At 48.2% G+C, this 15,484-nt stretch overlaps 2 protein-coding genes across 5 annotated transcripts; one reads left to right on the plus strand and one right to left on the minus strand.

Annotated features, from left to right (window-relative positions):
• The first annotated feature begins 247 nt into the window (after positions 1-247).
• Positions 248-11,673, plus strand: lmf2a (lipase maturation factor 2a). The gene is made up of 14 exons (XM_084452559.1): positions 248-413; positions 1,926-2,179; positions 2,825-2,853; positions 3,161-3,354; positions 4,275-4,453; positions 4,708-4,846; positions 4,956-5,084; positions 5,305-5,410; positions 5,725-5,821; positions 6,176-6,358; positions 6,808-6,976; positions 9,719-9,830; positions 9,913-10,021; positions 10,143-11,673. The coding sequence occupies exons 1-14, from the start codon at positions 320-322 to the stop codon at positions 10,593-10,595; spliced, it is 2,247 nt and encodes a 748-aa protein (XP_084308685.1). The 5' UTR covers positions 248-319; the 3' UTR covers positions 10,596-11,673.
• Positions 11,438-14,757, minus strand: miox (myo-inositol oxygenase). Of its 4 annotated transcripts, XM_084452562.1 has the most exons (10): positions 14,621-14,757; positions 14,135-14,215; positions 13,175-13,255; positions 12,810-12,972; positions 12,658-12,725; positions 12,440-12,549; positions 12,254-12,321; positions 12,113-12,162; positions 11,879-11,991; positions 11,438-11,785 (listed from the first exon to the last, which is right to left on the minus strand). In XM_084452562.1, the coding sequence occupies exons 1-10, from the start codon at positions 14,636-14,638 to the stop codon at positions 11,677-11,679; spliced, it is 861 nt and encodes a 286-aa protein (XP_084308688.1). In that variant the 5' UTR covers positions 14,639-14,757; the 3' UTR covers positions 11,438-11,676. The 4 variants fall into 4 exon arrangements, with proteins under 4 accessions (XP_084308688.1, XP_084308686.1, XP_084308687.1 ...); XM_084452560.1 differs by having other exon boundaries at positions 12,658-12,972; XM_084452561.1 differs by lacking the exon at positions 13,175-13,255 and having other exon boundaries at positions 12,658-12,972.
• Positions 14,758-15,484: the final 727 nt, after the last annotated feature.

Below are 15,484 nucleotides of genomic sequence, written 5' to 3' on the forward strand. Positions count from 1 at the left end.
AATGTGTTTTGGGGTGGAAGTAGGATAGAAACTTGGTAGAAGTGATGGATCCAGATGTGACGCGCACGCGCATGCACGCCCCCGCGCCTAATGTCAACTCGCAGACCACGCCCCCTGCTGCTGACAGACCACGCCCCTTCTGCTATAACGCGCCTCCAGATCTGGGACATTTTTTCATCCAGCTGCAGCGTTACGTCCGTTTGCATGCGTGCGTCCCGGTTATGTGAGGTCCCGCTCCGTACTTCCCGTCCTGCTGTCACGTACACGGGTTGGATAGAAGAGGGTGTTCAGCTTGGTTGAGTCCACAGCGCAGACAGACATGGGCGAGGTCATCCTCCCGAGGCGCATGTTCCTCTGGTGCATGGCTGTCATCTACATGTTTGCTTTTGTGTCCCTTTACCTGCAGATCCCAGGTGAGATGGACAGCCTGGTCGCCTTTAGCCGGGAGCTAGCTAGCTTAGCTAGTCGGCTATAATGCTTTCTGTATTTGCTTCGATGCTAGCAGAACTAGCCTAGCCTGCACCTCGATCTAGCCTGGAACTTTCTACTGACATAACCCTCGCCAAGCGTTAGGTGTGTGCCAAGATTGAGTTAAAGACAATCGAAATATACTTTCTCTCTCTTATGTAAGTTAGTTGTCATTTGTGATGTCTCTTCGTATCTGTTATAAATGAGCCATTTCACACCTTTCTACAGCTGCAGGATAATTCTACAATAACTCTGCTACTTAAGAAGTTCGTGTTATTTGTTTAAAAGCTTCTCTTTTGTAGCTCGAGTATACTCATTGTATGCACAGTGATCTCTGTGTGCTTAGTGATTGTATGCGTATTCATACATGAACATGCATGAACTAGTCCTCTCCCCTAGGCATCCTGACATTTATCCTAACATACCGCATACCAGTATATTATCTGAGATGACTTTGATTAAATTACACTCTATCTTCATCAACCTCGCAGTGTAAGGGGAAATAGCCCTTCTGGACAAAAAATATAGCCTATAGCATCATGATATTATATCTCATGGGGAAGTTCTTTTGCTAATGGTAAAGTTATTCCAACTGAAGGTAACAATAGCCATGTCTCTCTAACTGCAATAGACTCCAGCTATAGACAGTTCCCATTCCACACAACCATTAGATTACATTACAGTCATTTAGCAGACGCTTTTACGCATTTAACGTAGGAAAAGCCAATGTACTACTACTTGCCAGAACTCACAAGTGCATCTCCTCTCTAAAGCAAGTGACTAAGAGTATAATCTAGTGCTGAAGGCAAAGTGCAAGAATAGCAATCTAAAATACAGTACAGTACAATACAATAAAATGCAATAAGTGCTTAGGAGGGAGGATTGTTGTAGTACTTCTTGAAGAGATGTGTTTTGAGCCTGTGATGAAAATGGGCAGCGACTCTGCTGTCTTGACGTCAGTGGGCAGTTCATTCCACCACTGCGGGGCCAGGACAGAGAAGAGCCGTGACCGCGTCCATCGACCCCAGGGGCCTTGGAGTGACGGGGCAACCAGTCGCCCCGAGGTAGCAGAGCATAGTGGTTGGGAGGGGGTGTAGGGTTTGACCATGGCCTGGAGGTAGGAGGGGGCTGTTCCTTTCATTACCCTGTAGGCTAGCACCAGCGTTTTAAACTGGATGCAAGCCGCTACAGGGAGCCAGTGTAAGGAACGGAGGAGGGAAGTTGTGTGGGAGAACTTGTGTTGTTTGAACACCAGGCGAGCAGCAGCTTTCTGGACAAGTTCCAGGGGTTTAATGGCTGACGCCGGGGCCCCAGCAAGGAGGGAGTTGCAGTAGTCCAGACGGGAGATGAGCAGGGCCTGATTATCACTCCATACAGCCAGGCCTACATGTACATATTGTATCAGATGTGTTTAGGTGTGCATGGTGAAGGTGTGTATTGGTTTGTGTTGTTGACAGGTCTCTATGGTAATGAGGGTCTATTGCCTGCCCGATGGCAGCTGCGCTACACTGGGAAGCCTCTCTGGGACCAGCTCCTCTCCTCTCCCACGCTGCTGTGGCTGGGGCCCAAGCTGGGCCTGGACACACACACCGCTATGGAGCTACTGTGCCTGGTGGGGGCAGTGTTGAGCCTGGCTGCCACAGTGCTGGAGAGACTGAGAGACAGCCTGGTCTTCCTCTGTCTGTGGGTGCTGTACCTCTCTCTGCATCAGGTGAGTCACAGGACTTAGTCCACCTGTTTGGAGTTTGGTCTGTATGACATTTGTGATGCCCCCCCCCCCCCCTAGGGCTGCACAATTAATCGTGAATTAATCGAAATCGCGATTATGACCTCCACGATTAACTAATCGCCAAAGGACGCAATTAATGTGATTAATAATTTTGCTTTGAATTGAGTGTGCTAGGACTACACGGACGAATCACAGGTGCTTATGCTGTCTGACCAATCACATGCGTTCCCGCTGAGTGCGCTGTGCGCAGAAATTTCACTGAGAGGACAGATAGCAGTAGGTCAAGACTAGTGTCACAAGAGTACCTGCAGCCGTGAGTAGTGAGAAAATGAGCGAAAACGAGGTCAGTGAGTTGGTAGCAAGAAAGGGATCAACGTCCGTGATTTGGGAGCATTTTGGTTATTATATATTAATATTATATATTAAATATTATTCGCAATTATTAATCGCATTTAGCATTTTGAAGCAAATAATTGCAATTATTATCTTTTGTCACAATCGTGCAGCCCTACCCCCCCCCTCTTCCCTCTCTCTCTTTCTCAGTCTCTCTCCCTCCATCTCTCATGCTCTCTCTCTCCTTCCCCCTCTCTCTCTCTCTCTCTCTCTCCTTCCCTCGCTCTCACACAGGTGGGCCAGGTCTTCCTCTACTTCCAGTGGTGAGTATTCTGTGCGTGTATTAATTAACAGACTGGTATCATGTGGAGTAAACAGCCCAGATAGCAAGCGGATCTGGGCCATATATGGGCCGGAACTAAGCCACAAGTGGCAGATCTGGCGTGTATATGGCCCTGATCGTATTGCCGTCTGAGAGAGCAGTCAGCTGCTATATTTGTCCACCATTTGAGCACCATGGCAACAGACCGTAAACAACACCACCACAACAACAACAATCACTGCCTTGCTTTTCTACCCTGGCTCGTTCTGTCTCTTGTTCATCTCTGTCCCGTCTCTGTCTGGTTCTAGGGACAGCCTGCTCCTGGAGACGGGGTTCCTGTGTGTCCTCGTAGCCCCCATGACGATGGTGCGGGGGTCGCGAGGGGTCAGGGAGCACGACACTGTGACCTTCTGGCTGGTCCGCTGGCTCCTCTTCAGACTGATGTTTGCTTCCGGGGTGGTCAAACTCACCTCTCGCTGCCCCACCTGGTGGGGCCTCACAGGTGTGTGTGTGCGTGTGTGTGTGCGTGTGTGCGTGCGTGTGTGTGTGTGTGTGTGTGTGTGTGTGTGTGTAGGGTTCAAAACTAACATTTTCCACTGGTGGCACTGGCGCTACCAACCTTTTCAGTTAGTGGCATCAGTCATAATTTGGTCGCACCAATTTTTTAACGGCGCGCGGCAATAATGTGTCCCGTTACCCACGTGTCTAACCACTGTGATTGGAACGCGTATGTTCTCTTCTTCCCCGGCAGCTGTGGTGGTCGGCCTGCTCGTCTCCCGTCGGCGTCCTTCTCCTCACCCCACAGTTCTGTTTCAACATGTTTTTCATGATCGCTCACAGGTTTGTGATTGACACGGCACATTTTTTCCTGGCAAAATATGAGTCGATTCCGCGTTTCATTTGCCTTCGACTTTGCGAGCTTACGCTAGCATGGATTAGGCTGTGTGGGACTGTGGTCGAGGTCACGATCCCTTTGGTTGCGATCAAGTGTGCAAAATAGCCTGCGAGCGTCTCGCGCAGATTCTTTGATCTTCACAACGTCCCCCACGTAACAAACGTGATCAGATGCTGTAAATGTCAGTGAATCTGTGAATCAGCTATCTGCACAGATGATCAGTGTAAATACGGCTCTTGAGGGCGAGAGAGACTTTTTGTTGTTGCTCACCAGTGCGACCCGTTCAAATTTTATATGCACTACACAAAAAAAGGTCGCAAATCCGACCAATTTGGTGGCAGTTTTGAACCCTGGTGTGTGTGTGTGTTTGTTTGTGCGTGCGTGCGTGCGTGCGCGCGTGCGTGAGAGAGAGAGCGAGACCGTGTTTGTTTGCCCTGACTTGGCACTGTGACCCTGAGTGTATCCCTGTGTGTGTGTGTGCGTGTGTGTGTGTGTTTGTGCGTGTGCGCGCGTGCGTGTGTGTTTAGCCCTGACGTACCACTATGAGACCCAGTGTCTCCCCACACCCCTGGCCTGGTACGCCCACCAGTTCCCCGTGTGGTGGCACAAACTCAGCGTGGTCGCCACCTTCGTCATTGAGATATTAGTGCCCTTCCTCTTCCTCTGCCCCGTCCGCAGACTCCGACTTGGGGCCTTCTACACACAGGTTTGTCTTCCCAGCATGTGGGCCTCGGGTAGCCCAGGAAATGTGTTTCTCTTGGCCACTAACTTGATCCTGATACATGTAATGACTGTAAATGTATTAGCGTATCGACCAAGGAGTCACACAGCCCCTCTTAGGTCCAGAATGTGTGGTTGTTTCAGAATTATGCTTGTGAAACACTACCAAGGGGTTTGGGATTCTGCATCAGTTGCTGTTGATTTGTCAGTGCAGCTCTGCTTCCCTCGTGTGGCGTGTAGGTGTTACTGCAGGTGCTGATCATCTTATCTGGGAACTACAACTTCTTCAACCTGCTGACGCTGGCTCTCTGTCTGTCCCTGCTGGACGATCAGCATGTACACTTCTGGCTACGCAGGCCACAGGAATCAAACAACGACGGTATGGTCACGCACACATTCACACACGCTCACACACTGATATTGGACGGATATTGGTCTGATCTTTGGAGCAGAAGTGATACTCCTGCCCCTGTCCTTGCTCCAATCAGGTTCCAAGGTGTGGTCGTGGGGGCGTGTCCTGTTGGAGCTGGCGGTCTGGTCTCTGGTGGTTTATGGAGCAGTCATAGGCTTTGACCTGCAACTGGACTGGAGCAAAGGAAGGGTCTCCTCTAGGACAGGTGTGTGTGTGTGTGTGTGTGTGTGTGTGTGTGTGTGTGTGTGTGTGTGTGTGTGTGTGTGTGTGTGTGTGTGTGTGTGTGTGTGTGTGTGTGTGTGTGTGTGTGTGTGTGTGTGTGTGTGTGTGTGTGTGTGTGTGTGTGTGTGTGTGTGTGTGTGTGTGTGTGTGTGTGTGTCTGTGTGTCTGTCTGTCAAGTATTCTGTGCTTTTTTTTCCTTGCAGCATTCACCTACCACCACTTTAACCAGTTCCTGAAGGCCGTCATCATTCCCAGTGTGTGGCTGGGAGTCCTCTCTCTCACCTGGGAGATGGTCACTGCCATGTTCAGGTACAGTACGAGTCCTCTCTCTCACCTGGGAGATGGTCACTGCCATGTTCAGGTACAGTATGAGTCCTCTCTCTCACCTGGGAGATGGTCACTGCCATGTTCAGGTACAGTACGAGTTCTCTCTCTCACCTGGGAGATGGTCACTGCCATGTTCAGGTACAGTACGAGTCCTCTCTCTCACCTGGGAGATGGTCACTGCCATGTTCAGGTACAGTGTCCTCGATGGTGTGCGTGTGCATACCTGCCTGCCTGCTACCGGTCAGATGTGTGTGTATTTACGTGTGTGTGTGTGTGTGTGTGTGTGTGTCTCTCAGGTGTGCGTGTGTCCAGGGCTTTCTAAAGAGGTTCTGGGGGACTCTTCAATGGACGGTGTTCGCTGGTGCCGCCGCCTCCATTTTCACCATTAGTCTGGTGAGTACACTGCTGGCCTGGTGAGTACACTGCTGGCCTGGTGAGTACACTGCTGGCCTGGTGAGTACACTGCTGGCCTGGTGAGTACTCTGCTGGCCTGGTGAGTACACTGCTGGCCGGCTGTCTCCAGGCTGACTCTAGGGATAGTTAGTAAGAAGAAGTAAGTAAGTCCTGAGATCAAAGACGGTAACGTTTTGGGAGGATGTAGAGGGCTTTAGTATCAAGTAGGCTCAAGTATCAGGTGCGGGATTTTGGACTGATGGGGTGCTTACAGAGTTATGAGAGTAACTGTGTGTGTGCGTGCGTGCGCGTGTGTGTGTGTGTGTGTGTATATGCGTGCGTGCGCTGCTCCAGGTCCCGTTCACCTATGTGGAGTACGACTCCCATGCCAGTCTGTGGCCGGGGGTGCGGCGGGTGTACGAGGCGGTGGACCGCTACCAGCTGGTCAACTCCTACGGTCTGTTCAGGAGGATGACCGGCGTGGGCGGGAGGCCGGAGGTGGTCATCGAGGGGAGCATGGACCGGGTCACGTGGACGGTGAGACACTTGGAGAGGAGGAGGAGGAGGAGGATTTGATTCAAATTGGTTGACAATTTATAAGATCTTGATCTGTGGATTGGTACATAGTAAATTAGTTACACCTCATACTGTACTGCTGTTATATTTACCATTTAAGGTGCTGTGCACGTGTGCGTGCGCGTGTGCGTGTGTGTGAGTGCATGCACGTGCACACGTGCACAGCACCTTAAATGGTCACTTCTGCCACTTAAATCATTTATCTACATTGATGTTGCACTGCTTACCTGTTTCTCTTTTTTTTACTCTATTTTATTATATTCTATTATATTCTTTGACCTTTTGTCTTATTTTTATCATGCAAAGTTGAGTCGGCTCTGAGCCAAAGATTTTCATTGAGTATATTATTGAGTATATGACAATAAACTTGAAACTTGATATTTCCATTACCCCCCCTCCTTCATTCCCAGGAGATAGAGTTCATGTATAAACCAGGGAACCTGAGTGCGCCCCCCCAAGTGGTGGCGCCCCATCAGCCCCGGCTGGACTGGCAGATGTGGTTCGCTGCTCTGGGTTCCCACACACAGGCCCCCTGGTTCACCAGCCTGATATACCGACTGCTACAGGGCAAGAGAGACGGTACACACACACACACACACACATACACACACACACACAGGCCCCCTGGTTCACCAGCCTGATATACCGACTGCTACAGGGCAAGAGAGACGGTACACACACACACACACACACACACACACACACACACAGGCCCCCTGGTTCACCAGCCTGATGTACCGACTGCTACAGGGCAAGAGAGATGGTACACACACACACACACACACACACACACAGGCCCCCTGGTTCACCAGCCTGATATACCGACTGCTACAGGGCAAGAGAGACGGTACACACACACACACACACACACACACACACACACAGGCCCCCTGGTTCACCAGCCTGATATACCGACTGCTGCAGGGCAAGAGAGACGGTACACACACACACACACACACAGGCCCCCTGGTTCACCAGCCTGATATACCGACTGCTACAGGGCAAGAGAGACGGTACACACACACACACACACACACACACACACACAGGCCCCCTGGTTCACCAGCCTGATATACCGACTGCTACAGGGCAAGAGAGACGGTACACACACACACACACACACACACACACACACACAGGCCCCCTGGTTCACCAGCCTGATATACCGACTGCTACAGGGCAAGAGAGACGGTACACACACACACACACACACACACTCCCGTACAAACACACACACACGCTCGCGTACAAACACACGCACATGCTCCCGTACAAACACATGCGTTTTTGGTAGTGCTGATTAAAACGATGTCATCGAGTTCATCCCAATAATAGTCAGTTTAAAATACTAGTTTGCTTATATTTTGTGGGGAGATAAAACAATTCGGCAAATGTGTGATGTTGACAAATACATGACAAAGTGGCTAAAGTGGTTATCAAAAGAACGGCTGTATATGTACGCACATTAGCTACAGTATAAGCCAGGCTGGACCTGGCCTGGTTTTTACTCAACTTGCTTCGGTGGAAAGACAGTAACCTACATTCACTGCAATATGTGCACACAACTTCGGTTTTATCTAAACTTCCATCTGGAAGCTTTTTCAAATGAAATGTGCCGGTCAGCACAGCGGGGGATATCTCCTCAGTCATGGTGTTGGTCAGCACAGCGGGGGATATCTCCTCAGTCATGGTGTTGGTCAGCACAGCGGGGGATATCTCCTCAGTCATGGTGTTGGTCAGCACAGCGGGGGATATCTCCTCAGTCATGGTGTTATCTCAGAGAGTGTTTGCCTGGCAGAATTACTGAAAGGTATGTGAATGGTAAATGGACTGCACATCCCAGCTCCAACTGTCCACATGTCAGTGTCCTTGAGCAAGACACCTAACCCCAAATTGCTCCCAATGAGCAGGTTAGCACCTTGCATGGCAGCTACCGCCATTGGTGTGTGAATGTGTGTGTGGATGGGTGAATGAGAGGCCATTGTAAAGCGCTTTGAGTGCCGCTAAGGTGGAAAAGCGCTATATAAGTGTAGTCCATTTACCATTTACCATTTTAGGAGAATCAGTCTCCTGGCTAGTAAGGATGCTAACCGCGTTAGCCTAGAAAGAAGAACACTCTCCCTCAGTATGAGACACTAGCCATGTTTCCATCCACTTGTCAATCGAATTGTGTGAGGATCGCTAAAAATATGAATGCGAATAAAGCCGGTGAACGTGCGTTTCCATCTAGAGCTTTAAATCGGATAAAGCATTTATAAGAAAAGACTTTTATCGAACGAGAAAATCCGATGAGATCGACAGTACAAACTTTTTGTCGATTTTCATGATTTTTAATCGAATTTTACTGTTTCCATAAGGCATTTTTAATTCGATATAACTTAATTCGCATAAAACGTGTGGATGGAAACATGGCTACTCTAAAGACCGCAGTAGGATTGGGATCGACTGTCCCTCCACTTACTGGACACTGGACAGTATGTGAGAGAATGCTTCAAACATCCTCGCCCAGAACCCATTCAACAAATTACATGCCCAAAAAAATGTGTCCCAGTGTAGCTGGGCTGTGACAGCATCTTGGACACTCAGGACTGATTCCAGGCTATATTTCAGTTTTTTATTTGAATAATGTAATCGACGGACCACTTGAAATTGGATAAGACCATGTTTGAGACAGAAGATGTGGTTTGAATGTGCCTTAGACTACCTGGGCAAATCTCATCTGGGATTGAGATGTTTAAATCTTGTTCCCATGCTACAGTAATTTAGAGGAGTCCCACAATAAGGGGTTAATAATACCCTGTATTGTTGCATACATTTTGTATATTCTCTTTTTGCCATAGGGGTCGAATTCCCGCCTGACATCCATGTCCTTTACAGGAGCCCGAGAGTAGAGCTTCTTCACAAATTAATCTGAAAAGTCATCCCTCTGTATATTGTGTTCTGCTTGTATACTGTAGTTTCAAATGATAGAAATGTGTCTTTAGGAAAAAGGTTGTCTCTAAAAATCAGGTCATTTCTGTGCTAAAACTGAAACGCTGTGTCAATCTGAGAAGGGGGAAATAAATTCACCAGTGGGAGAAAAAAAACTGCTTTGGAAAAGTGAAAATGTCGTCTGAATTGGTACCATATTTCCAGGGAGTGTATGATTACAGGGTTAAAACTTCAAGAACTCGGAGCGTAGGTTTTCTATACGCGTTAAAATGTCCAGATTACTTGCTAGCATTAAAGTATTAACGTTGACAGCCCTAGTTTTGAATGAACTCCAGAATTTTTCTGTAATATTAATATTAACACCTGTGTCTGTCTTTCCGTTGTGTTCAGTGATTGAGCTGATCCAGTCGGACGTGGCTCAGTACCCCTTTCTCCAGCAGCCCCCTGCCTACCTACGAGCCCACCGCTACAAATACTGGTTCACCGAGCCAAAGGCTGATGGGTCAGTACGCACACACACACACACACACACACAGTCTCTTTTTACCAGAAAGTTGTGTGTGTAACCTCTCTCTGGCTTGTAGCTCGTACCCTGACCGATGGTGGAGGCGGGTGTATGTGGAAGAGTTCTATCCCACAGTGCACCTGGGCAACTCCTTCCTGGACGGCATGCTTAACCAGCACGGACTCAAGGTGAACGACTAATAGCATCATCACCGTCAAACTCTCTGGCGCCATTAACCCGAGTGTGTGGTGTTCTGGCTGACCTGAAGGGGTGTGTCATCTGAGGTGTGTTTTGACGGTGTGTTTGCAGGACAAGTCCCCACCCCGTCGTGTGTCTGACGCCCCTCTGCCCCAGGCCGTGAGGTGGGTGCGCGCCCAGGTGAGGGGGGTGTCGGCCCCTCTGCTGCTCTGGAGCCTGTTTGTCTGCAGCGCCACCCTCTGCCTGCTCCGGGTACTGCGGCACAGCTCTGCGACTGCACCGCAACCTAAACCCTCCACAACCAACTCTGACCACAAGGACACCTCGCCGAAGCAAGAGCTAGAGAAAGACGTGAGGGAAGATGAGGATGGGGAGAGGAAAGAAGAAGATGAAGATGAGGACATAATGGAGGGAGAGGAGGGTGAACTAGGAGAGGACAGCCTGACAGAGGAGCAGACGATAACAGAAGATGAGAACAGAAGAGAGAGAGAAGAGGGAGACGATGATGAGAGGGAGGAGGAAGAGGAGAGGGAAGATGAGGACACTCTTAGGAAGAGAAAGTGAAAGAAGAAATGGAGAGAACACTGCTGTAGGTTTGAAGCTGCCCGTCACAACTACCTGCCTGCCTTAGTTTCTATTAACAATCAATCAAATCAGGGTTTCTCAACAGGAACTCTTGACTCAGAGAATAGTATGAAACGCATCTGGTTTTTGTTTTGCGTTTCACTTCATTATACAGTTTGCTTCCCTTGCATATTCTACAGTAATCTAACTACAGTAGCCATCTACTAAATAGGCCTCGTCACAGTTGGTCAGTGTTGACCTTTGACATGTTATGGAATGTCTCCGGACTGTGACTGAAGACATTGGCGGTTGATATACAGTATCATGTATGGTGTTGATTATTGTATGTTGTTCGTAGTTCATCATGTTAATCTTGGCTCATCGTGCTTTCCGAGAAACCATAGAAAAGAAAGGTGCTAGAAAATGGGATTATGCATATTCAATACTTTGTTGACAATCATGGGAAAACAACTTGTGTGATGCTCTTGAATGTTTTTATACGGTTGCAGGTTAGTATGTATGTGTGTGTGTGTGTATGCATGCGAGTCCTGTGTATATTGTTTACATGTGTTGGTCTGTTGCTTTGCCGCCATGATACTGCATGTACTGTACCTAAACCAACTCTTCCCTTTTCCGCAAGTGTTTTTGTACCTTAATCAGCTCTTCACAAAAATGTATGTACAGTATGTACATCTTTTTTTATTTTGTATAATTCGTAATAAAGGAGTAATTGACACATTAACATGGTAATCATTAAACAGGAGGACATCTGCATTGTATAGAAGTCGGGAATTACCCTAAAGCAGTCAGCTCTTGACAGCATTGTGTGAGAACAGTCCAGGAAAACTTATATCATGACACCTAACCCTGCGTGTCACTAAGTAGCACTCAGAAACATACAGAAGACTGAATGCGTTGTTTTTTTTTGTGAACATATATATATATTATTTTTTTTTTCTTCATATTACACTGACATTAAATATTCCAATCACAACCAAAACAAGACAATGCATTGTTACCAGTTAGTCCCTCTAGTTAAGTTAGACAGAGTCTCTTATAGGGAAGGTGCTCTGTGTGTGTGTCACCACTTCAGAACCCCAGGACAGTACTTGTCGATGAGGGTTTGGTAGTAGGGTTTAAGGCTCTCCACATCAGGCAGGGCAGTGGTCTTGGTGTAGAGGTCAAACTTGCTGTACAAGACAGAGCAGATTAGCAGGTTGTATAAGAGCTTGTGTCAACCTCTGTTGGAGGTGTGTGTGTGTGCGTGTGTGTGTGTGACATACTTGAACTCTCGGACCCAGGGCAGCATGCGCAGGTCTTTGTCGTTGCACAGGTGCATGTAGTCTCCATGTGAGTGCCAGGGGTAGAAGGAGTGGAAGCGGATCATATTCAGACCCTGCAGAGAGAGAGAGACATAGAGAGAGAGACAGAGAGATAGAGAGGAAGACAGAGAGAGAGAGATGAATGGGTGAAGGGGCTATTAGATGACTAATTTCCCTCACTTATCACTCACTCACCTCCTCTGGGATCGTGCACTTGTTGAACTTCATGACCCTGTAGAGATACTCTGGAACAGAATGAGGGGTTGAGAGGGTGAGTGAGTACCATGTTGCTGTTCGAGCGAGGTGACCATGTATACTGATGGAGCAGCAGCTCACCGTCATGGCCCCAGGACATGAGCACATTGTCCAGTCCAGAGTTGGGCTTGTAGATCCCACAGTCGGTACTGGAGAGTGGAGAAGGACATGGAGGAGAGTCTCATGTAAGGGGATGGTGGATGTGACCCAATCAATGCAACGGCATACGGGGGTTTTTGATAGAAGTGTTATGGTACTGTACGGTACTTGTAGGCAGGGTTCTTGTTATCTGGGTTGTCCAGGAACGTGTTGTCTCGGAACACGATGGAGCTCTGGAACCTGCAGCCCACTGGGAAGGTGTCCCCAACCACTGCCCACTGCAATACAGCACAGTTAGCCTAGCCTAGCCTCACAATCCAATTGAACACAGCCATTATCTTAGCCTAGCATTAGCTTAGCATCTCAGTGTCTGTCCCCTCACTCGCCTGGGGTTCCCCCCACAGAGCCATGATCTTCCCGATGTCATGGATGAGTCCCACCAACTGGAACCAGTCTAGAAAGGTGGGGAAGTTGACATTTGTGAGTCGAGTGTGTCTGAATGTGTGTGTGTGTGTGTGTATATATGTGTGCATGGCACCGTTGTCTGGGTGTTCTCTGCGTATGCCCTCAGCGGTCTGGAAGGCATGGAAGGAGTTGGGGAAGTCCACGTCAGGGTCAGACTCATCCACCAGCTGGTCCAGAGACATGACAGCCTCCATCATCTGCATCTGGGCATGGCAACAGCCGGACCAATCAGAGTGCTGCAGGAGCGGGTAGAGGGAGGGAGAGAGGGAAGGAGATGATGGTGCACAACAGGTACAATATTCAACTATCCTGCACGTCAATACACTAAACTTGTCAATTTTTGTTGCGTGAGTAAAACATCACTTATTACATGACTGAGTTTCCACTCTGCGTAGAAAGAGTTGGGCCAGAGTGATTCTGCTTTCTGGGAACACTGACCTTCTGGTTAACAAAGTCCAGGGTCTGGTTGGTATGCATCAGCTTGTAAGTGTTGAACACACGGTCGAACAGATTCCCGCTCTGTCACACACACACACACACACACACACACGCGCCAGTAACCATCGCAACTAGACTAGAACCATCGCACAACGCTCTAGAACAAGACAGTCGAGATGCTCACCTCAAAGTTCCTGTCCTCTGTCTTGTCTCACCTCAAAGTTCCTGTCCTCTGTCTTGTCTCTTGTCTCACCTCAAAGTTCCTGTCCTCTGTCTTGTCCCTTGTCTCACCTCAAAGCTCCTGTCCTCTGTCTTGTCTCTTGTCTCACCTCAAAGTTCCTGTCCTCTGTCTTGTCTCACCTCAAAGTTCCTGTCCTCTGTTTTGTCTCATCTCAAAGTTCCTGTCCTCTGTCTTGTCTCTTGTCTCACCTCAAAGTTCCTGTCCTCTGTCTTGTCTCTTGTCTCACCTCAAAGTTCCTGTCCTCTGTCTTGTCTCACCTCAAAGTTCCTGTCCTCTGTCTTGTCTCACCTCAAAGTTCCTGTCCTCTGTCATGTCTCACCTCAAAGTTCCTGTCCTCTGTCTTGTCTCTTGTCTCACCTCAAAGTTCCTGTCCTCTGTCTTGTCTCTTGTCTCACCTCAAAGTTCCTGTCCTCTGTCTTGTCTCTTGTCTCACCTCAAAGTTCCTGTCCTCTGTCTTGTCTCACCTCAAAGTTCCTGTCCTCTGTCTTGTCTCACCTCAAAGTTCCTGTCCTCTGTCTTGTCTCACCTCAAAGTTCCTGTCCTCTGTCTTGTCTCACCTCAAAGTTCCTGTCCTCTGTCTTGTCTCACCTCAAAGTTCCTGTCCTCTGTCTTGTCTCACCTCAAAGTTCCTGTCCTCTGTCTTGTCTCTTGTCTCACCTCAAAGTTCCTGTCCTCTGTTTTGTCTCACCTCAAAGTTCCTGTCCTCTGTTTTGTCTCACCTCAAAGTTCCTGTACTCTGTCTTGTCTTTGCAGTCTTTCTGCTCCAGGTTTGGCCGGTAGACCAGAGACGGATCTGGACCCTTGCATTGGACCAGACGTCCAGAGAGACAGACAGATGGAGGGACGGACAGACAGACAGACAGACATCCAGACAGACATCCAGAGAGACAGACAGACAGACATCCAGAGAGACAGACAGATGTCCACAGACAGACAGATGGAGGGACGGACAGACAGACAGACAGACGTCCACAAACAGACGGACAGACAGATGTCCACAGAGACAGATAGACAGACGTCCACAGAGACAGACAGACAGACAGATAAAGGACATTTACATTTTTGTGATAGCATGCATGCATTTCTGAAGTAAATATGAAGTAAAGGTAGAAAAGTAACTTCAATCCACATTATTAAGACATTACAATACCGGTACATATTAAAAGACAGTCATCTCAAGCTCATTATTCCTCATTCTTACTTACAAGGTTGACAACTCTCATGTTGAATGGAAGTACAGTCTAAGAGAATGAGTGTGTGTGTGCTGGTTCTCTATAACTGGTCTTCTCTTTCTGACTCCCATATATATACACACACAGATAGTGACACTTTAACTCAGCCCCCAACTAAAGGGGCTCACCTGGGTGGATTACATTGTGTACATTTGTGTGTGTGTGTGTGTGTGTGTGTGTGTGTGTGTGTGTGTGTGTGTGTGTGTGTGTGTGTGAGTGTGAGTGTGTGTGTGTGTGTGAGAGAGAGAGAGAGAGAGAGAAATAGAGTGTGTGTGTGTGTGTGTGTGTGTGTGTGTGTGTGTGTGTGTGTGTGTGTGTGTGTGCGTGCGCGCGCGCGTGCGTGTGTGTGTTTTCCTCATGAGAGAAGAGTATCTAGTTTGAGCCGGTAGGGGGGAATGACTCAGTAGTTTAAAACCCTCTTTTTGTAACCTGTCAAACCATCATGTGTATGTGTGTGGGTATGTTTGTGGAGTGAGAATGAAAGGAAATTGAATGTGTGCTCTAACTATGTTAGCATGTTACCGTATTCACAGACATACACACCTTAAACTACAATGATCAGGATTGGTTGTATTAGGGGGTGGTTAGGTGCTACGTGCATACAAACGTACTCGACAAACATGCGACTCTGCTCTGATGCAAAGTAAACTCACAATATTTGACTTTCACTATAAAACCAAAGAGTAGCTACAGTTCAGTCAGTCATTGCCCTAATTGATGGATTTGAATCAATACCCATAATGCGAGAGAGAGAGAGAGAGAGAGAGAGAGAGAGAGAGAGAGAGAGAGATACAGGTGAAGGGGCTGTTTACTAACATACACACATCTCTTTACAGC

The sequence above is a fragment of the Borostomias antarcticus genome (genome assembly GCF_949987555.1).
Source record: "Borostomias antarcticus genome assembly, chromosome: 18".
NCBI classification, from domain to species: Eukaryota; Metazoa; Chordata; class Actinopteri; order Stomiiformes; family Stomiidae; genus Borostomias; species Borostomias antarcticus.